We start from the raw sequence: 23,835 nt of genomic DNA, 5'->3' as shown, positions 1-23,835 counted from the left end.
GCAGCGCCCCCTAGAGGTCAAAGGTCACCAAATTTCTTGAGCCTCCTCCTGATGGGGTCCAGAGTACATGAATTAAATTTGGTTTTGATGCATGGAAGGGTTGCTGAAATATGAGCCCACTTCCTGTTTGGCGGCTTCGCCGTGAGTTTCGATTGGCTGTTTTGGGCCAACGGTAAAAGTTCCGAAGACAAAAAGCACGAGCTGTATTTGTCTTAGTCTGAAGATGCTCTGTGTCAAATTTGGTGAAAATCAGAGAAAAATTGTGACCCCCAATACATTTTAAGTGTTTTTGATGAAATCCAAAATGGCGGAAAATCCATCATGGCGGAAAATGACGTCACAGGGTGCGTTGAACTCGGGCTGGTCCAAGGATTCCAAAGATACCTGGTTTTTGAAAATTGGCCCAAGGGTTCAAAAGTTACGTGCGTGAACGCACGTCCAACTTTGACCTATTGGTGGCGCTAGAGAGTTTGAGGTGCCAACATGAAACTTGGTCACAGTCATCATCAGACTGTCCCCAATCAGTGTGCCAAATTTCACAACTTTTGACCAGTCGGTTCTATGGGTTGCCATTGACTTCAATGCACAGAGGAATAATAATAATAATAGTTTATAATAATAATAAGAAAACTAACAAACACAATGGGGTCCTCGCAGCTTCGCTGCTTGGCCCCCAAATATAGCTGCAAGCAGCAATGAGGGGGCCAAGCAGTAGGCCGGAGTAACTACGGCAACTCGACACTGTTGGCTCAATGCCGCAATGAGACATATGGCCGTAAGCAGTCAGAACAAGTTTCATATCTAACACGTCAAAAGTTACAAGCCAACTTGCATTTTTGCTAATTGAAGCTATCCTAAAGGTCAAAGGTCACCAATTTTCTTGAGAGTCCTCGCGATCTGGTCACGAGCCCATGCACTAAGATGGGTTTTGATAGATTCAAAGGTTGCTGAGATATGAGCTCACTTCCTGCTTGGCGGCTTCACACCCTAGAGGTCAAAGGTCACCAAATGTATTGGGTGTCATCCCGATTAGGTCACAAGCCCATATACTAAGTTTGGTGTTGATAGATGCAAAGGCTGCTAAGATATGGGCTCACTTCCTGTTTGCCGGCTTCGCCGCGAATTTCGATTGGCTGCGACGGGCAAACGCTTCTGTCAATTGTTACAGAAATCAGAACACTAACAAGGCATGGTCTGAAGATGGTCTGTGCCAATTTTGGTGAGGATCAGTTGAAATTTGTGACCTAGGGAAATTTGTTAGTGTTTTTGATTAAATCCAATATGGCGGCCGAATCAATTACGTTGATGTCACAAGTTGTCATCTGTCAACATAAGTATCTTCCAAAGTATTACTAGACATCACTAGTACATTGTAATTCTAAGCACAACAGCAGTTATAGGCCAAAAAGCCTGTTTTTGAATAACAGCGCCCCCTAGAGGTCAAAGGTCACCAAATTTCTTGAGGGTCCTCCAGATGGGGTTATGAGTCCACGTACTAAGTTTAGTTTTGATGCGTGAAAGGGTTGCTGAAATATGAGCCCACTTCCTGTTTGGCGGCCTCGCCGCGAATTTCGATTCGCTGTTTTGGGCGAACGGTAATACTTCCGAAGACAAAAAGCAATGCGTTGGTAAGGCATCATCTGAGGATGCTCCATGTAAAGTTTGGTGTCGGTCGGACAAAATTTGTGACCCCTGATACATTTTGAGTGTTTTTGACAAAATCCAAAATGGCGGGAAATCCATCATGGCGGAAAATGACGTCACAGGGTGCGTTTAACTCGGGCTGGTCCAAGGATTCCAAAGATACCTGGTTTTTGAAAATTGGCCCAAGGGTTCAAAAGTTACGTGCGTGAACGCATGTCCAACTTTGACCTGTTGGTGGCGCTAGAGGGTTCGAGGTGCCGACATGAAATTTGGTGACATGAATCATGGGACTGTCCCTAATCAGTGTGCCAAAATTCACAACTTTTCACCAGTCGGTTCTATGGGCTGCCATTGACTTCCATGGCGGAGGAATAATAATAATAAGAAAACTAAGAATCACAATGGGTTCCTCGCAGCTTCGCTGCTTGGCCCCCAAATATAGCTGCAAGCAGCAATGTGGGGGCCAAGCAGTAGGCCGGAGTAACCACGGCAACTCAACGCTGTTGGCTCAATGCGGCAATGAGACATATGGCCGTAAGCAGTCAGAACAAGTTTCATGTCAAACACGTCAAAAGTTACAAGCCAACTTGCATTTTTGCTCATTGAAGCTATCCTAAAGGTCAAAGGTCACCAAATTTCTTGAGCGTCCTCAGGATCGGGTCACGAGTCCATGCACTAAGTTTGGTTTTGATAGATTCAAAGGTTGCTGAGATATGAGCTCACTTCCTGTTTGGCGGCTTCATACCCTCGAGGTCAAAGGTCACCAAATTTATTGGGCTTCGTCCCAATTGGGTCACAAGTTCATATACTAAGTTTGGTGTTGATAGATGCAAAGGCAGCTAAGATATGGGCTCATTTCCTGTTTGGCGGCTTCGCCGCGAATTTCGATTGGCTGCGACGGGCAAACGCTTCTGTCAATTGTTACAGAAATCAAAACACTAACAAGGCATGGTCTGAAGATGGTCTGTGCCAATTTTGGTGAGGATCAGTTGAAATTTGTGACCTAGGGAAATGTGTTAGTGTTTTTGATTAAGTCCAATATGGCGGCCGAATCAATTAGGTTGATGTCACAAGTTGTCATCTGTCGACATAAGTATCTTCCAAAGTATTACTAGACATCACTAGTACATTGTAATTCTAAGCACAACAGCAGCTATAGGCCAAAAGGCATGTTTCTGAATTACAGCGCCCCCTAGAGGTCAAAGGTCACCAAATTTCTTGAGCGTCCTTCCGATGGGGTCACGAGTCCATGTACTAAGTTTGGTTTTGATGCGTGTAAGGGTTGCTGAAATATGAGCCAACTTCCTGTTTGGCGGCTTCGCCGTGAATTTTGATTCGCTGTTGTGGGCGAACGGTAATACTTCCGGAGACAAAAAGCAATGCGTGGGCGAAACACATTCTGTGGATGCTCCGTGTCAAGTTTGGTGTCGGTCGGACAAAATTTGTGAGAGGAGTAGGCTCTCAAGTGTTTTTGATGAAATCCAAAATGGCGGAAAATCCATCATGGCGGAAAATGACGTCATAGGGTGCGTTGAACTCGGGCAGGTCCAAGGATTCCAATGATACTTGACTTTTGAAAATCGGATCAACGGGTCAAAAGTTACGTGCATGAAGGCACCTCTAACTTTGACCTGTTGGTGGCGCTAGAGGGTTCGAGGTGCCGACATGAAATTTGGTGACATGAATCATGGGACTGTCCCTAATCAGTGTGCCAAATTTCACAACTTTTCACCAGTCGGTTCTATGGGCTGCCATTGACTTCCATGGCGGAGGAATAATAATAATAAGAAAACTAAGAATCACAATGGGTTCCTCGCAGCTTCGCTGCTTGGCCCCCAAATATAGCTGCAAGCAGCAATGAGGGGGCCAAGCAGTAGGCCGGAGTAACCACGGCAACTCGACACTGTTGGCTCAATGCCGCAATGAGACATATGGCCGTAAGCAGTCAGAACAAGTTTCATGTCTAACACGTCAAAAGTTACAAGCGAACTTGCATTTTTGCTAATTGAAGCTATCCTAAAGGTCAAAGGTCACCAAATTTCTTGAGAGTCCTCGCGATCTGGTCACGAGCCCATGCACTAAGTTTGGTTTTGATAGATTCAAAGGTTGCTGAGATATGAGCTCACTTCCTGTTTGGCGGCTTCACACCCTAGAGGTCAAAGATCACCAAATTTCTTGGGCATCGTCCCGATTGGATCCCGAGTCCATATACCAAGTTTGGTTTTGATAGATGCAAAGGCTGCTAAGATATGTGCTCACTTCCTGTTTAGCGGCTTCACCGCGAATTTTGATTGGCTGCGACGGGCAAACGCTTCTGTCAATTGTTACAGAAATCAAAACACTATCAAGGCATGGTCTGAAGATAGTCTGTGCCAATTTTGGTGAGGATCAGTTGAAATTTGTGACCTAGGGAAATTTGTTAGTGTTTTTAATTAAATCCAATATGGGGGCCGAATCAATTACGTTGATGTCAAAAGTTGCCATCTGTCCACATAAGGATCTTCCATAGTATTACTAGATATCACTAATATATTGTAATTCTAAGCACAACAGCAGTTATAGGCCAAAAAGCATGTTTCTGAATTACAGCGCCCCCTAGAGGTCAAAGGTCACCAAATTTCTTGAGCGTCCTCCCGATGGGGTCACGAGTCCATGTACTAAGTTTGGTTTTGATGCGTGCAAGGGTTGCTCAAATATGAGCCCACTTCCTGTTTGGCGGCTTCGCCGTGAATTTTGATTCGCTGTTGTGGGCGAATGGTAATACTTCCGGAGACAAAAAGCAATGCGCTGGCAAAACACATTCTGTGGATGCTCCGTGTCAAGTTTGGTGTCGGTCGGACAAAATTTGTAACCCCTGATACATTTTGAGTGTTTTTGACAAAATCCAAAATGGCGGGAAATCCATCATGGCGGAAAATGACGTCACAGGGTGCGTTTATCTCGGGCTGGTCCAAGGATTCCAAAGATACCTGGTTTTTGAAAATTGGCCCAAGGGTTCAAAAGTTACGTGCGTGAACGCATGTCCAACTTTGACCTTTTGGTGGCGCTAGAGCGTATGAGGTGTCAACATGAAACTTGGTGATATGAATCATTGGACTGTCCCCAATCACTGTGCCAAATTTCACAACTTTTGACCAGTCGGTTCTATGGGCTGCCATTGACTCCAATGGCGGAAGGTATAATAATTAAAGCTGCGAGCAGCAATGTGGGGGCCAAGCTTTGGAAATATGGAAAGGCAACCCCCCCTCCGCCCCTCCCCCTGTGACCACCATAGAGGAGTATTTGTGTGCTTTTGTCTGGGCTTGAGAGAGAGAGAGAGAGAGATGAAAGCATTACTGAAAAATGAGCTGACTTCCTGTGATTATAGTGCCCCCTTAGTGGTCAAAAGACATGACATGGGAGAGCGGGCGTGTGCAAATGGAACACCCCCCCCCCCCACGACCACCATAGAGGAGGGTGTGTGTGCTTGTGTCTGGGTAAGAGAGCGAGAGAGATGAAAGCATTCATGAAAAATGAGCTGACTTCCTGTGATTCTAGCGCCCCCCTAGTGGTCAAAAGACATGACATGGGAGAGTGGGCGTGTGCAAATGGACCCCCCCCCCCCCCCCCCACGACCACCATAGAGGAGGGTGTGTGTGCTTGTGTCTGGGTTTGAGAGAGCGAGAGATGAAAGCATTACTGAAAAATGAGCTGACTTCCTGTGATTATAGCGCCCCCCTAGTGGTCAAAAGACATGACATGGGAGAGTGAGAGTGTGCAAATGGAACCCCCCCCCCCCCCCACGACCACCATAGAGGAGTTTGGGAACGAGAGAGAGTGGATGTGAAGAAAATAGCCAAAATTATTTTCTAATTTTTTTTTGGTGTGTGTGTGTCCTTAGGATGTGTTTCTTAGTCCACTTACCAAGTTTGGTTTTGATAGGTGAAAGTGTTGTTTATTATAGCGCCCCTAGTGGTCAAACGTCACCAAATTTAGTGTAGGTCCTCAGGATGTATTCACAAGTCCATGTACCAAGTTTGGTGTTGATACGAGAAAGTTTTGCTAATTATAGCGCCCCTAGTGGTCAGAGTACACCAAATGTATTGTGCGTCCTCAGGGTGGGGTCCCAAGTCCATATACCAAGTTTGGTTTGGATACGTGAAAGCATTGCGGAGATATGAGCCTACTTCCTGTTACTATAGCGCCCCCACAGTTGTCAAAGGGCACCAAAGTTGTTGAGGCTTCTCTTAATTGGGTTCTGAGCCCATGTTCTAAGTTTGGTCTTGATATGTGAAAGCCTTGCAGAGATATAGGTTCACTTCCTGTGTGGCGGCTTCGCCGCCAATTTGGATTGGCTGTTACTGGCGAGAACTTCCGTCAATTGTTCCATAAAGCTATACAATTATAAGTCATGGTCTGAAGATGGTGTGTGCAAATTTTGGTGAGAATCGGATGAAATGTGTGACCTGTGAAACTTTTTGAAAGTTTTGACCTTGGTCTATTGGTGGCGCTACAGCGTTTGTTGAAAAGTCTTGTTAATTGGTGGGTGGGGCTATAACTTTTGCGTTAATACACTGAGCAAGTTTCAGCTTGATAGGTCTAAGCATTTTAGAGTTATATGCATTAATGTTGTTGAGAAGTTGATGAATTTTGACCTGTTGGTGGCGCTAGAGGTTTGAGGTTAAGAGTCTGTAAATTGGGGAAAGTGGTCATTGGCCATAGAAGAATATGTGTGTTGAATTTCAAAACGTTTAACTGTATGGTTCTATGGCTTCCATAGAGATTTAAGTTTAATGTCTGTGTGGCGGCTCCGCCGCCAATTTTGATTGGCTGTTAAGGGCAAATAATTTTGTCAATTCTTCCAAAAAGCAATGCAGTAAGAAGGCATGGTCTGAAGATAGTGTGTGCAAATTTTGGTGAGAATCGGATGAAATGTGTGACCTGTGAAACTTTTTGAAAGTTCTGATCTTGGTCTGTTGGTGGCGCTACAGCGTTAATGGAAAAGTCTTGTTAATTGGTGGGTTCGGCCATACCTTTTGCCTTAATACACTGAGCAAGTTTCAGCTTGATAGGTGTAAGCATTTTAGAGTTATTTGCATTAATGTTGTTGAAAAATTGATGAATTTTGACCTGTTGGTGGCGCTGGAGTTTTGGGCTCTGGGGTCTGAAAATTGGGGTAAGTGGTCATTGGCTCAGGGAGAATAAGTGTACCAAATTTCCCAACTTTTTACTGTATGGTTCTTTGGTTACATAGAGATATAGGTTCACATGCTGTTTTTTGGTGCGTTTTAAACTTCGATTGGCTGTGACAGGCAAATGCTTTTGAATATTTATTAACAAAGTGATAAGTCTTGAGTGGCCTTGTCTGAAGGTCATGTGTGACAAGTTTGGTAAGAAATGGACAAAATTTGAGACCTGGGTAACTTTTTGAAAAATTCAGCCTGACCTGTTGGTGGCGCTGGAGTTTTGGGGTTTGTTGTCTGAAAATTTAATAGATTCGGGCAAATTTGAAGTTGAATCAGTGTGCCAAATTTCAGAACTCTGGAGTGTATGGTTGGCTGGGAAATGGGCAATGTGTAATAATAATAATAATTAAAGCTGCGAGCAGCAATGTGGGGGCCAAGCTTTGGAAATATGGAAAGGCAACCCCCCCTCCGCCCCTCCCCCTGTGACCACCATAGAGGAGTATTTGTGTGCTTTTGTCTGGGCTTGAGAGAGAGAGAGAGAGAGATGAAAGCATTACTGAAAAATGAGCTGACTTCCTGTGATTATAGTGCCCCCTTAGTGGTCAAAAGACATGACATGGGAGAGCGGGCGTGTGCAAATGGAACACCCCCCCCCCCCACGACCACCATAGAGGAGGGTGTGTGTGCTTGTGTCTGGGTAAGAGAGCGAGAGAGATGAAAGCATTCATGAAAAATGAGCTGACTTCCTGTGATTCTAGCGCCCCCCTAGTGGTCAAAAGACATGACATGGGAGAGTGGGCGTGTGCAAATGGACCCCCCCCCCCCCCCCCCCACGACCACCATAGAGGAGGGTGTGTGTGCTTGTGTCTGGGTTTGAGAGAGCGAGAGATGAAAGCATTACTGAAAAATGAGCTGACTTCCTGTGATTATAGCGCCCCCCTAGTGGTCAAAAGACATGACATGGGAGAGTGAGAGTGTGCAAATGGAACCCCCCCCCCCCCCCACGACCACCATAGAGGAGTTTGGGAACGAGAGAGAGTGGATGTGAAGAAAATAGCCAAAATTATTTTCTAATTTTTTTTTGGTGTGTGTGTGTCCTTAGGATGTGTTTCTTAGTCCACTTACCAAGTTTGGTTTTGATAGGTGAAAGTGTTGTTTATTATAGCGCCCCTAGTGGTCAAACGTCACCAAATTTAGTGTAGGTCCTCAGGATGTATTCACAAGTCCATGTACCAAGTTTGGTGTTGATACGAGAAAGTTTTGCTAATTATAGCGCCCCTAGTGGTCAGAGTACACCAAATGTATTGTGCGTCCTCAGGGTGGGGTCCCAAGTCCATATACCAAGTTTGGTTTGGATACGTGAAAGCATTGCGGAGATATGAGCCTACTTCCTGTTACTATAGCGCCCCCACAGTTGTCAAAGGGCACCAAAGTTGTTGAGGCTTCTCTTAATTGGGTTCTGAGCCCATGTTCTAAGTTTGGTCTTGATATGTGAAAGCCTTGCAGAGATATAGGTTCACTTCCTGTGTGGCGGCTTCGCCGCCAATTTGGATTGGCTGTTACTGGCGAGAACTTCCGTCAATTGTTCCATAAAGCTATACAATTATAAGTCATGGTCTGAAGATGGTGTGTGCAAATTTTGGTGAGAATCGGATGAAATGTGTGACCTGTGAAACTTTTTGAAAGTTTTGACCTTGGTCTATTGGTGGCGCTACAGCGTTTGTTGAAAAGTCTTGTTAATTGGTGGGTGGGGCTATAACTTTTGCGTTAATACACTGAGCAAGTTTCAGCTTGATAGGTCTAAGCATTTTAGAGTTATATGCATTAATGTTGTTGAGAAGTTGATGAATTTTGACCTGTTGGTGGCGCTAGAGGTTTGAGGTTAAGAGTCTGTAAATTGGGGAAAGTGGTCATTGGCCATAGAAGAATATGTGTGTTGAATTTCAAAACGTTTAACTGTATGGTTCTATGGCTTCCATAGAGATTTAAGTTTAATGTCTGTGTGGCGGCTCCGCCGCCAATTTTGATTGGCTGTTAAGGGCAAATAATTTTGTCAATTCTTCCAAAAAGCAATGCAGTAAGAAGGCATGGTCTGAAGATAGTGTGTGCAAATTTTGGTGAGAATCGGATGAAATGTGTGACCTGTGAAACTTTTTGAAAGTTCTGATCTTGGTCTGTTGGTGGCGCTACAGCGTTAATGGAAAAGTCTTGTTAATTGGTGGGTTCGGCCATACCTTTTGCCTTAATACACTGAGCAAGTTTCAGCTTGATAGGTGTAAGCATTTTAGAGTTATTTGCATTAATGTTGTTGAAAAATTGATGAATTTTGACCTGTTGGTGGCGCTGGAGTTTTGGGCTCTGGGGTCTGAAAATTGGGGTAAGTGGTCATTGGCTCAGGGAGAATAAGTGTACCAAATTTCCCAACTTTTTACTGTATGGTTCTTTGGTTACATAGAGATATAGGTTCACATGCTGTTTTTTGGTGCGTTTTAAACTTCGATTGGCTGTGACAGGCAAATGCTTTTGAATATTTATTAACAAAGTGATAAGTCTTGAGTGGCCTTGTCTGAAGGTCATGTGTGACAAGTTTGGTAAGAAATGGACAAAATTTGAGACCTGGGTAACTTTTTGAAAAATTCAGCCTGACCTGTTGGTGGCGCTGGAGTTTTGGGGTTTGTTGTCTGAAAATTTAATAGATTCGGGCAAATTTGAAGTTGAATCAGTGTGCCAAATTTCAGAACTCTGGAGTGTATGGTTGGCTGGGAAATGGGCAATGTGTAATAATAATAATAATAATAATAATAATAATAAGAATACGTACAATCACTATGGGTTGCCTCGCAGCTTCGCTGCTTGGCCCCCAATAATAATAATAATAATAAGAATACGTACAATCACTATGGGTTGCCTCGCAGCTTCGCTGCTTGGCCCCCAATAATAAGAAAACTAACAATAACAATAGGTGCCTTCGCAGCTTCGCTGCTTGGCCCCTAATAAGAAAACTAAGTAACACAATGGGGTCCTCGCAGCTTCGCTGCTTGGCCCCCAAATATAGCTGCAAGCAGCAATGAAGGGGCCAAGCAGTAGGCCGGAGTAACCACGGCAACCCGACGCTGTGGGGGCCAAGCAGGCAGGTCAAAAGGCCAGAGTTGCCATGGTAACTCAATGCTGTTTAGTCAGGTATATAGTTTTAAGCAGTCACAAGAATTTTCATGTCAAACAACCCAAGATTGCCCGAGATGCGAGCCCACTTCCTGTTCGGCGGCTTCGCCCCCGATTTCGGTTGGCTGTTGCGGGCGAACGGTTTAAGATTTCGTTCCGAAAAGCAAGGCCTATATTAGACTCGGGCTGAAGATCATCTGTGTGAAGTTTCGTGAAGATCGGACACATTTTGCGACCTGTGGAAATGTTTAAGGGATTTTGATTAAATCCAATATGGCGGCCGAATCAAATAGGTTGATGTCACGAATTGAGCTGGGTCAGCCTAAGGACCTCCAACAGTATAACCAGACACCAGTAGCAAGTTTAAATTCAAAACACATCAACAGCTACAGGCCAAAATGTCTTTTTGCTAATTACTGCGCCCTCTAAAGGTCAAAGGTCACCAAATTTCTTGAGCCCCCTCCTGATGGGGTCTAGAGTCAATGTACCAAGTTTAGTTTTGATGCGTGCAGGGGTTGCTGAAATATGAGCCCACTTCCTGTTTGGCTGCTTCGCCGCGAGATTCGATTGGCTGTTATGAGCCAACGGTAACAGTTCCGAAGACGAAAAGCACGAGGTGTATTTGTCTTGGTCTGAAGATGCTCTGTGTCAAATTTGGTGAAAATCAGAGAAAAATTGTGACCTGCAATACATTTTAAGTGTTTTTGATAAAATCCAAAATGGCGGAAAATCCATCATGGCGGAAAATGACGTCAGAGGGTGCGTTGAGCTCGGGCTGGTCCATGGATTACAAAGATATCTGGTTTTTGAAAATTGGCCCAAGGGTTCAAAAGTTACGTGCGTGAACGCAAGTCCAACTTTGACCTGTTGGTGGCGCTAGAGAGTTCGAGCAGCCGACATGAAATTTGGTGCCATGAATCATGGGACTGTCCCTAATCAGTGTGCCAAATTTCACAACTTTCCCGTAGTCGGTTCTATGGGCTGCCATTGGTTTCAATGCACAGAGGAATAATAATAAATATAGCTGCAAGCAGCAATGTGGGGGCCAAGCAGGTCGGTCAAAAGGCCAGAGTTGCCATGGTAACTCAATCTCGTTAAGTCAGGTATATAGTTTTAAGCAGTCACAAGAATTTTGATGTCAAACAACCCAAGATTGGCCGAGATGCAAGCCCACTTCCTGTTTGGCGGCTTCGTCGCTATTTTTGATTGGCTGTTGCGGGAGAACGGTTTAAGATATCGTTCCGAAAAGCAAGGCCTATATTAGACTTGGGCTGAAGATCATCTGTGTGAAGTTTCGTGAAGATCGGACGCATTTTGCGACCTGTGGAAATGTTTAAGGGATTTTGATTAAATCCAATATGGCGGCCGAATCAAATATGATGATGTCACAAATTGAGCTGGGTCAGCCTGAGGACCTCCAACAGTATAACCAGGCACCAGTAGCAAGTTCTAATTACTAACACATCAACAGCTACAGGCCAAAAGACCTTTTTGCTAATTGCAGCGCCTGCTAAAGGTCAAAGGTCACCAAATTTCTTGAGCCTCCTTCTGATGGGGTCCTAAGTCCATGTACCAAGGTTGGTTTTGATGCGTGCAAGGGTTGCTGAAATATGAGCCCACTTCCTGTTTGGCGGCTTCGCCTCGAATTTCGATTGGCTGTGATGGGCCAAAGGTGAAAGTTCCGAAGACAAAAAGCACGAGCTGAATAGAACATGGTCTGAGGATGCTCTGTGTCAAGTTTGGTGTCGATCGGACAAAATTTGTGACCCCTGATACATTTTGAGTGTTTTTGACAAAATCCAAAATGGCGGGAAATCCATCATGGCGGAAAATGACGTGATAGGGTGCGTTGAACTCGGGCTGGTCCAAGGATTCCAAAGATACCTGGTTTTTGAAAATTGGCCCAAGGGTTCAAAAGTTAAGTGCGTGAACGCATGTCCAACTTTGACCTGTTGGTGGCGCTAGAGCATATGAGGTGCCAACATGAAACTTGGTGAAATTAATTATTGGACTGTCCCCAATCAGTGTGCCAAATTTCACAACTTTTCACCAGTCGGTTCTATGGGCTGCCATTGACTCCAATGGCAGAGGTATAATAGTTTATAATAATAATAATAGTAAGAAAACATAGAAACACAATGGGTGCCTTCGCAGCTTCGCTGCTTGGCCCCCAATAATAGTTTATAATAAGAAAACTAACAAACACAATGGGGTCCTCGCAGCTTCGCTGCTTGGCCCCCAATAATAATAATAATAATATTAATAATAATGCATTACCTTTATATCTAAGTGTTATTTTGTTAGATTTTTTCTTAGGAAAGTAATGTTTGGTTAGGGAAAGAATGTTAAAGTCAAGGCAATGTATTTATTTTTGTATTAGGACACAAGAACACCATTTATGTTCATCAACAAAGTTTGCCATCAAGTGAGCTACGTGCGTGACATCTAGATAGATAGATAGATAGATAGATAGATAGATACTTTATTGATCCCCAAGGGGAAATTCAAAAACAAAAAACATCTGCAGCAGAGCTAATTCTGAAATGCCAGATGGGTTATCTGTGACTTGTCTTCTGAAAATCTAGGCAGCCCTTATGAAAAACAATATTTTACAGCACTCTATTATACAAACTAACGACATCTGCTAAAGTATTGAATGATTCCTAAACCATTCTAAACAAACCCATGGCATGGCTATTCAGTTTTGTAAGCGGCTGCAAACGGGAAAAAAAATCACTCGCAGTTAACCAAATAGGCTGTTACTTTATAGGGCAGGGCAGGTGTATTTCTCTTTTAAACACACACGTCCAACTATTAAAGAAAATGATCCACCGAAATCAACTGTGCACTGCAAAAAGACAGGGCAATTGGCCTACGTAAAACGTCTGGGTTACAGCTGTAACCTCGGTTCCCTTAGCAGGGACCAGATCTAACTTCGATTGGATCCGTGCCTATGTCACATCCCATGTCTTAGATCGCAGTCTCTGCGATAGGGAACTGAATACAAAGCAAATGGCTACAAACACTGCAATATGATATCAGCATTGCATTGAACTCGTGACAACTTAGGCTACATATTTCTTTTAGTTCCGTAATTTTTCACCCTGCCCTTCATTTTCTTGTGGTGCTTTCAAGAAGCAGAGTATCGATAGACTGCGCTGAGGGCGGTTTTGGATGTTCGTAGATAGAAAATGCTCTCTCCGACTCCACAGAGGTAGCCTGTAGCCTACCAAGAGCTTCAAACAACGGTTGCATCTGCTCGTTGAGTGGGTATAAGTTAGCAACAATGGAAGCGAACTCCTTTCGTCATAACTTTTCTCGAGAATCGGGAAATAGTCTTGATCATATTTCCCAGGAATCCCTTCTCCCTGGATTAAATTCTAGTTGAGATACGTGCTAATCAGCTGACGAGGTGGAGCATAATCCAATCAGAACCCACAGCCAGACCTGAGAGGCCTGGGGAGTAGACAGTCAAGTATGCAAGTGAAACTGCGCTCCGTCCGGACGCAAAGACAGCGGAGAAATGTAGACAGAGACGATTGATCAAAAGGTTCAGCATCTTTAGTGTCGATTACATATGAAAATTCTGAAGGTGGGGCAGCAGAAATCAAGGTGTGGCGGGCTGCCACGGTAAAATGTATGTGGAAACCCTGGCTCTGCCTCACAAATCAAACAAAAATACAGTAGGTCTAGCCTACTAAAAGATGCGAGTATGAACATTTGCACATGGCACCATCCCGATGATTAAGCAGGTTTATTTCCTATTTTGGAAGGTCTTCCCCCCTAATCTCGTTATCATTTTGAGATTTCATTCGTTTGAACGTCAAGATTAAATCGTTAGACTGGTTTATGTTTTAAAGTTTCCCACGGCTTTAACAAGCTTGGAGCTGGGTCTGTTCTAGTTGAAGTAAACTGACAGTGATAGCCTACATGTTGGCCGGACCACGCAACTGCTCTGGCCATAACTAAGGGATGAATGAATTACGTAGGAGGGAAATTTCCCTACGTCAGGGGGACGTAGAAGGCCTAATAAACATTTTCAAAGCCAGAGTGAAGCTGAAATCGCGTAGGCTACCGGTCTGTGTCCCAAGTATATATTAATTTTAGCACAAAAATTATACCGCTGATTAGTATGCTTTGGTTTGCGGAGTAAGCCACATGGATTGGTGAAAATGTAGGCTATAGGCCTACTTTCTCGGGGGGCAGAATTTTTTTTCAAGGTTGTCTAATACCTAGGCCCTCTATGAAATACAGTAGCCTACAAAGCAATCTTTTAATCGTAGTTCCGTGGGCTATTCCAAATTGCGCTGAGCAGCGGACGGGAGCAGTGAAACTAAAAAGGCCTATTGGTCGTTTATCGAAGAACAGTAGCCTACCATGCCTTACCATTATCTTCGATATTTTAGTGCATGGCTTTGAATATTTTAACAGTTGCCAAAAATGGGATAAGGGATTCAGTCAGACGATTTTATTTGATATTCGCGGCATGCACTTGAAACGCCAATCAAAAAGTCTGACATGTTAAACTGACGAATATTGTCTTATGCTCTGTCAATGTCAGGCTCTCTCAAAATTAAAGAAGCAAGTAGGCCTAAAATGCAAGATGCACGGGAAGTAGGATCGGAGTATGAATGATGTAGCCTACGTTTCTTAATGATTGTCGAAAGGTTTCTTTCAGGGGAATCGCATTCGGCATGGTCCAGCAACATATTGTTATCGTCATTAATTCACCACTGTCATGATAAAATGCAGTCGTAGCTTGACATACAGTAAGCTAGCATATAGGTATGCCTATCTCTGAATCAACATGAACATGCATACCTAGATCTATAAGTTGCTACAACTTTATTTTGCGGAGGTAGCCTATAGTCAATGGTGAAAATGAATCACCGCTCACTGTCCTATCGCGTATAGATGACCATCCATTGTTACAATGTGTTACAAAATGCGCAATCTTCTCCGTGCATGTACGGTTATAAGTAAAGTGTCAAGTGTATAGGCATGTATTAAAGAGATTTCTGTTAAAGACATTTTATTTTCAGTTGTCAAAAGTGGTGGGGACAAAATCTGTGATAACAAAAAGTGCTGGGTACAATGTACCCAGCGTCCCTGGTTAAAATGAACGCATGCCTCCATTTTAAAATAGCCTATATTACTAAAATAAAACGTGGTGCATTTCGAAGCGGGTAAGAGGGATAACTATATTGTGTGCCGCAGTAATATCCTCACTCTTGCACTTTCAATTTCACTTTGGAGTGAGGATATTACTGCGCAGAGTCTAAGTGCTCCCAATGTTATTCCGCCACACAATATAGTTATCCCTTTTACCTGCTTATAAATGCACCACGTTTTATTTTGTCTCATCATACTTGGTCGTGTGACTACTCGTGTTACTGTATTTTAATTGGGAAAACATGGAGGTGTTTGGTCGCTTCTAACTTCATCTCTGTTTGGATCCTAATGAATGCATTGGGCTAGCTAAGTGCTATCAAAGTTGCGCCGTGCGCCAGAGCCAGTGAGTCCACGCATTGAAACGTGAGAGGTATATATCAACTCGTCCTAATTAAGGGAATAATATAGTTTCATATGAAAAAACGGTGAAGTGTTCCTTTAACGGGAATAAGGTTGGAAAACAACGACCAATAATCACCAAATGTCTCTCTCATATTACCTCTCATAAGCACATAAAACTCTCAAAATATCAAACCCGAACTCCAATAATTATGGACATTATCTTACATTAGGCGTTTCTGTCTCATTGACGCCTATTGAAAGGAAAAAGCTTAACGTGGTTTAATGCACCTAAACAACGATCATTGATCACCAAATTTCTCTCATATGACTTCTCATAAACACATCAAACTATCAAAAACTCGGACCCAAACTCCAATGATTATGGACGATATCTGACATTAATCATTTTGGCCTATTGCCGCCTACAAAAAGGCTTAACGTGGAATATGGTTGGAAACGGCATGCTTTAGAACGTTAACGTAATGGAGATGCGGCATTCCCGATGTGCGGCAAAGAAAAGTGCATTCTCAACCCGTACCATCTGTAGATTTGAGTAAATGTGGTTCACTTCTCACAGCAGAATGAATCACTTTTCCCATGTGTTTGTATTATAGCTCAGTGTAAACGTCTTGAGGGAGGTTTGGATAAACTTGAGGAAGCTAGTGGACAACTAGCTGAACTCAATACAAAACTCGCAGAGCAGAAAGTGGTCTTGGCTGAAAAATCCACTGCCTGTGAGATATTACTACAGGAGATCTCCACTAACACTACTGTCGGTAAGTATGGTGGGAGTATGGGTATTGCCACCAGTTTTCTCATAATTGTTTTATTCTGAGCATATAGGCATACTGTAATTGAACCACGCAAGCCAAATAACTCTATTGAACTGACCTATGGTTGGTTGACTTGTTGACTGGCAATTGTGGTTAGTTGACTGGTTGAGTTTACAGATTTAAATAACAAAAGGCTTTGTTCAATGCAGCTGAGGAGAAGAAAAAACTGGCCGAGGACAAAGCTAAAGAGATTGAGGAGCAGAACAAGGTGATTGCAGTGGAGAAGAAAGATGCAGAGAGCTCTCTGGCTGAAGCCTTGCCAGCCTTGGAGGCTGCTCGCATTGCCTTGCAGGACCTTGATAAATCTGATGTTACTGAGATCAGGTAGGAGTCACATCCCCAGAGTCAATATTCTATGATGAGAATATTCTGTTTGGCTTTTTGGAATAATCATTGACTCTTTTAATGTTCGCTGATACCCTCCAGAATTATTGGCATCCTTGGTAAAGTTGACTAAAAACCGGTATAAAAAAATGATCTGTTGGTGATTTATTGTAATTTTTCAATTAAACAAAATAAGGAAAAATCCAACATTGAAAGGAAGCTAATTATTTTGAGAAAACGAAAAAAATACATATTTATTAACAAAACTTATTATACGGCTCTTCACAATGCAAGTAGAACACTCCATTGACTTGAATGGGATTTCCCAACGTTCTACCGGTCATTATTTCTTGATAGATGACCGCTCCGAAGGTATAATGACCGCTGCCAATGGCAACGGGTTCACTCCGCTAGTTGTTGCGGAATAGCCAAGTCATTGCTAAAGTCACATTGAGATGAGTTTCTTTTCTCGTTTTGGCAAGTAGCCGTATAATAAGCGCGATAATGTATAGAACGCCGGTCATTATCGGAAAATAATTCCCTTCAGGACGAAGCAAAACCCCTCCGCTGCGCGTCGGGGTTCAGTTCATCCTGTCGGGAATTATTTTCCGATAATGACCGGCGTTCTATACAGTACATTATCCCTTACATGTTGCTCACAATTATTGGCACCCCTACTTATAATACCTTCTTAAGCCTCCCTTTGTCAATACAATAGCTTGTAATATTCTTCTCTTACACCCCATAAAGCTGGAGAATACAAAGTAAGGGATGTAAGGGATTTAAGAGCATTCGTCTTTACAAAACCTTCCCAGATAGTCCAGATTACTAGGTCCATACTTGTGCATTCTCTTCTTTGACTCACCCCACTGTTCCATGGAGTTTAGATCAGGGGACTGTAATGGCAGTGTCTGAAGCTTGGTTTTGTGTTCAGTAGACCATATTTGTTTTGATCTGGACATTTGTTTTGGTTAATTTACCTGATTATTGATCCAACCTTGACCAACTTTTAGGGCCTTGGCAGAGATTGTTTGATTTCCTTTGAAAATGTTCAGGTTTTTCTTGGTGTTCATGATACCATGCACCTTAATTAGGTTCACAAGGCCTTTGGGAATTAAAAAGGTCTTGGTCAAGGACACTTCGACAAGGTCAGGAGGAGTTGGGCTCGAACCAGCAACCTTCCACTTACTGGACGACTCCTACCTCCTGAGCCACTGCTGGCATTTTCAACAAAATATCTAGTTACCATAGACATTCCCTTACTTACAAATGTAAGCAGACTTTGCTTTTATTGAAATGGAGTGTATTCTCTTGTCTTGAAACTTCTGAAAATTCACAGACACTCTGATTTACTTAATTAAGTTGCAATTAGATAGGAAAATGCTTCGGTTAGATTTTGTACATAGCATTTTGCCAATAATTGTGAGCAATGTGTTTTTGTTAAAAATATTTATTTCTTTATGAGATTTTCCCTTCCAGGATTTTTCCTCGTTGGTCTCATTGTGGGAGTACAATAAATCACCAAAAGATTATTTTTTATACCTGTTTTTAGTCAACTTTACCAAGGGCGCCAACAATTCTGGAGGGTGCTGTATTTATCAGAGAATTTTATTCAATGGAACACAGACGGAGAGAGGGGGGTAGTTCACAGCGTCATGACAGAACTGTGCCGGGGGGGGAAATCACGCACTATATGCTAAGGTCTAACAAGAGCTACAAAATTCATTCACTGTCTCTCCATAGTTATTTAAAATGTTCTCATGCAGGTAATAGATCATTTATGCCTTTATTTGACCACTACCCTTCAATGGAAAGAATGTTTTCTGCAGGATCTGTCCTGTGGAACAGTAGCTATTGCTTTGTTGCTCTTTAACATGGTCAACATGGCATCTTGATTTGTATTCACACTCTGTACAGATCCTTTGCCAAACCACCTAAACAGGTGCAGGTGGTATGTGAGTGCATCCTTGTTATGCGTGGCCACAAGGAGATCAATTGGAAAACAGCTAAGGGTATGATGTCCGAGGCCAACTTCTTGCGTTCTTTGATGGAAATGGATTGTGACTCTATTAGTGCTAGCCAAGTCAAGACTGTTCGAGGTGAGATACACTCAGAATAGTTGAGTTTCCTTGAGGTGGTGATTCTTATGTAAACACATATAGAGCCTGTATAATAATATGGCGTGTTATGAACACCACTGTGCATTCTCTTGTTTTATAAATAAATGTGGCTTTTATACACACATGTATGACAGAAGAGCTTCTGCTGTTGAAGGAAATCTACCACGTTTTTTTAGTTGTTTGTTTGAATTTTCCACCAGGCTTCTTGAAACATCTAAACACCAGCTCTGAGGAAATGCAGGCCATCAGTAAAGCTGGTTCAGGGATGCTGAAGTTTGTGGAGGCTGTCATGGGCTACTGTGATGTTGCCAGAGAGATCAAACCAAAGCGAGAGAAGGTGAGGAACTGCCAATCAATTATCTACCCATCAATAGCCCTTTTCTGACTGCACAGCTAGCCGGCGATTAACAGGCTTTTAGGCGGCTAGTCCCGATTGTTCTCACTGATAGCTGGCTAATTGACGAGGTATTTTACGCTGGCAATTCTGGGGGTACACATATCGCCGGCTAGACTGCAGTGAGGACGCGAACCGGCGGCTTTGCTGAGACATGGGCGGAGCTGTGGATGACTTGAGTTGTGCACACACTGCTGGAAGATTTAAAATCAGCAAACAGCTGACTGTCTATGCTGAGCACAGCTGTCAGATCATTATCATACTGTTCACATATTAACACTGGTCCTTGTGGTCTATCTAGCACACTGTTCTTTCAAATGTCAATGGCAATTAAATCGCCAAACATCTCCGTCTCCGTCACTTCAGCATTTATTTATTAATTTGGTAATATATTGGGAAAAACATATCCTGCTTTATCTACAGCCAGGATAAATTAGCTAGACCTTGACTAGCTTGCTCAAATAATGTTGACAACGTATTTCGTTACAGCATGTAGGCTATATCATACCCACCCTAAGGTTTAAGAAACATTTCTTAAATATTGCTGTGTAAATGCACAAATTCTGTGCACTTTCAGTCAGAGATTAGGGCCCGCACTGTCGGACTCCTAAACATTCCTCACCTATTTTCCAGATAGCCTATGCATGAAAAAAAAAATTGAAAACAAAACTCATCCATATTATTTTCTCAACCTTAGATTACATTATGCGTGATAACTCTAAACAGCTACTCTTGTCAGATGGCCATTATACATCATTGAAAAGCTGAGATTCCAGGCTTTCAGAAAAGGTATGGTTTGCCACCTTTTTGGTAACGACCAACCCCTCTGGCTCACGGACTAATAGGTTATTGAGAATGATGACTTTCTCTTCAGCATTGTCGTAGCATAACCTGCTAGCCATTAAAACGAGGCATTGAAACAATGTAACGTTGACTGCAAAGATTGTGCAAAGATTGTTCCCCGGTCCCACGTTGTATGGGACCGGGGAACATAGGACCCTTTTTTCCCCCTTCATTTTAGAAAGGGTCCTATGTTCCCCGCATTTCACAAAAAGGGTCCTATGTTCCCCGGTATGTATTGCAACCGGGGAACATAGGACCCTTTTGGGGAAAACCGGGGAACATAGGACCCGGGGAACATAGGGATGACCCCCCAAGTGAAGCTAGCTACAAACGACAGTGCATACCTGTATAGAACAGTCTATGTGCATACTGCATACTATAATATGACAACTTTTTTACGGTCAGTGAATAGCACCGAGTGAAAATCAATGTTTGCTTTATATCTATATACCAGTGACAGTGGTGATGTCGTTAGTTTGGATAAGTAGAGTAAACTTAGCCAGAAGATCTAGAAATATAAAGCGGAGGAGCAGCGAACTTGACAGAGAGCTGCACTGTTGTTTTGAGAATGACAGTAGTGTCACGAGACTTCGACGCCTATGTTATATGTCACTTCAACTTCAACGTTCAACTTCACACCCAGTTCTTGTATGTTTACGCCTACACCGAGGCGGCTTTGGAATATCGCGCCTCCTGTTCTCACTGACCTAGGCTGCGAATGGCCCGTTACACCTAGCCGGGGATCAGCCGGCGTTCAGTCAGAAAAGGGCTAATTATTGTGAATAAGCTAAATATCAATAACAGATGTGTGAAGATCACAACCAGTTGAGATAAAACAATTATTGTGATCAGAAAAGGCATTATCTATATAATCTCACTTGTTCACAGGCATGCAAACTCCTCACCTTTCGGCGAAATTCGCCGTTTTGAATGAAAAATAGGTCACTTAAATGATTCGGACAGATCCGATGAGAAAATATTTGGGGGGGGTCAAGATTAATTTAATTTACAACTGAGTTTAAAAATCACGCGCAGACGCATCTTGAGGTGTTTCCAGAGCCGCATGTAAAATGTGTCTGATCAGCAACGGATGCGTGAATGTAGCCCCTATGGTTTGATAAACATTAGTGGAAGCTAATTGTTGACAAAGGCTGTTGCGAGCGCAGATGCGTCTGAGCCTATGTACACACATAGCCGGGTATTTTTAAAATCGAATATCCCCCCCCCCCCCTCCGTTTATCAAATAATTTTATCCACATTACCTCGTTTTTGAAGAAAAAAAAAACCTTCCACACATAACCGAACATCTGCGTTTTCAAGGCACTCAGATCTATGACTCAGATCCATGCTTCTGCCGTGAGCAAAGGTCGCACGTTTGACATCATAGCAGATTTGTTGTTGTTTTGGCGCATATTCTGACGTTTGAAACCGCTGATCTCCGGGTATATCTCTAGCTACACGCCAATTTATAAACAGAAAATTCGCAGATCTTCACTTTGCCCTGAGTTTTTTTAAACATTCGTTTATATGCGTTGTCATGTGGATGATAGGTCCAAACGTAGACAAATACCTTCGTTTAAGCAGATACCCGGCTACGTGTGTACGGGGCCTGAGATGTCAGGTGGAATAGTGATCCTGGCGAGGAGAGACGCCGAGGGATTTCTACGGAGCCCCTAAAGGGACATGAGGAAACTTTTATTTTTCAGGTGCGCACCTAAATCTTTCACGTGCGCACCTAAAAGTTTTAGGTGTGCTCAGTGTTGCCAACTTAGCGACTTTGTCGCTAGATTTAGGGACTTTTGGTCGCCTCTGGCGACTGAAAATCTTTTCTAGCGACTGACAACAAATTTGGTGGTTTTTTCGTGTGTCTGGCGACTTTTCCCCCTCCTTGTCTGAGTCGTCACTGCACTTCACGCAGCTCTGAGCTCTCATCCTCCCTCCTTCTCCCGACCCCGGCCGCCTCTCCCTCCCGCTCCATACCCAGCTGTGTGCACCACCACGTTCGGTACGACTGACGTTCTACAGGCAGCCGCGTGCTTTAAACGAGTATGTGGCTGCTCTGCTCAGTGGCAGCAAAAGACAGCGTCTGGATTCTGGACGCTCGAAAACGGCAGGCAGTAGTTGAGCTCGGACAAAAGTATAGCTTCCAAGAACTACAAGCAAGCATTAGGCTACAGATCTGTCAGATAATCCTGGCCAACCCCTGCCATTTTATTTAATTATTGACGCCTTCACTGGCGTGATAGCCTATATGACGCAAAATGAAAGTAAATAAAACAGTGATCACGCAACTTCTGTTTTCAGTGATAGGCTGACCGTGTGATAGAGCCACAATTAAACATTATATCCATAAGTGAAGCGGGAACCATAGCCTTCTGAGATTCACATAATGTGATAAAGTTATCAGGCTTCAATCAGTGAAAAGCAGATGCAGGGAATAGGTAGGAAATTACTGCTTTTCAGCCACGTAGCCTAATTTCATTCTGATGTGACAAGATAGTAAAGTAGCCTATACAGAAGTGTAAAGTGTATCATACAAGTAGGCCATATTGAATGAAATATATTTGAAATGGGCTCTAAAGTTTGCTCTAATGTCTACTGTATTAGTAGCCTATGAGAAAAGCAAACAGGCATAAAGAGTTATTAAAGGGCCCTCAACGTTTTATTTTTTTTGAGGGGGTGGGGTGGGCACGACGTAATGACGCAATTGATATGCAAATTAGCGTGTGACGTCATCTAGCGACATTAGGGGACTTTTGGAGCTGGCTTTAGCTACTTTCCATTTGAAATAGTTGGCAACACAGGGTGCGATCCTGAAAGTTTAAACCAGCCGGACGCCAAGATGACAAATTGAATCAATGGGTTCTGATGGGACGTATCTATAGCATAGCTCAGAGATTATAGTGAGATTTAACCTTCATAATGCCCTTCCACCACTGTTTGCATATTTTTTATAATGAAACAACATCCGATTTCTTGATACAAATATATTTTGCTTTGTTTTCTTGAGTGTTTTGGGAGTATTTCAACTACGATTGTCATCTTGTCAATCTACTAGCTCAGCAAGGGTTGTTATAGCAACCATAAACTCTGAATGGGACGGCATGTTTAACGAGTTCAGTCCCAGTGCAAGGATAAACGTTAGCTAGGATAGCTAATAATAGCTTTGTAGCCTTGGCTACAAACCTCATAGCCTGTGATATGAATGATAGTGATCATGAAGGTAGTAACATAATGAAATTTTGAAGTTTTAACCTTTTTTATGCATTCTGAGCTTTATTTTGTGATTTCACCATTAGATGTCGCTTATTTTCATGCGTGAAAAACTTTGCGTAAGCTTTACAGATGGTCGAAAGGATGCGTAGAAATGCACATCTTTTCCCGCATAGATATTCTTTATAAATCCCGACGTTGACGGTGAAAGATGCATACGCACATTTCAGCCCCGTTCACGCAACTTTTTTGTGCGTAGCAGCCTTTATAAATGAGGCCCCAGGCCAGTCGCGGCCCGGTCAAAAGTACCTTCCCCCAAAAAAGTACCAGAGCCAGGGTAATGGAAATGCGCCTATAGTGATATAAGGGTTCTAGCAGCAGTGCAAGGATAAGTTTAAGTTTGATAGGATAAAGGTATCAGCCATTGGTTAAGTGTGAAGTTAGACCACAGTCCAGTCAAGGGGATGGAGAGAGGGGTTGTGCATGTGGGCTAATGTAGCCAGTAAAGCCAGTAAACAGTGTCAACAGTACACAGTATTGCAGAGAAATGCCATACGTGTATAAGAGGGTGAAGGTGCAGATAGCCTAGGCAGAGAAGTCCAATTCTCATTTTCCCTTTAGTG

General features: G+C 43.0%; 1 protein-coding gene across 1 annotated transcript in view; it reads left to right on the top strand.

The window, feature by feature from the left end:
• Positions 1 to 23,835, top strand: part of dnah10 (dynein axonemal heavy chain 10) — a 337,572-nt gene that overhangs the window by 246,976 nt on the left and 66,761 nt on the right. Inside the window, exons 56-59 of the mRNA XM_062544195.1 lie at positions 16,100 to 16,261; positions 16,468 to 16,642; positions 18,560 to 18,741; positions 18,963 to 19,099. Of these exons, the coding sequence (XP_062400179.1) occupies positions 16,100 to 16,261; positions 16,468 to 16,642; positions 18,560 to 18,741; positions 18,963 to 19,099 (656 nt within the window). The remainder of the gene's footprint in view (positions 1 to 16,099; positions 16,262 to 16,467; positions 16,643 to 18,559; positions 18,742 to 18,962; positions 19,100 to 23,835) is intronic.

The sequence above is a fragment of the Sardina pilchardus genome, chromosome 8 (assembly GCF_963854185.1).
Source record: "Sardina pilchardus chromosome 8, fSarPil1.1, whole genome shotgun sequence".
Lineage (NCBI taxonomy): Eukaryota > Metazoa > Chordata > Actinopteri > Clupeiformes > Clupeidae > Sardina > Sardina pilchardus.
The sequence above is the reverse complement of the archived record's forward strand: the minus strand, read 5'-3'. Positions and strand labels throughout refer to the sequence as shown.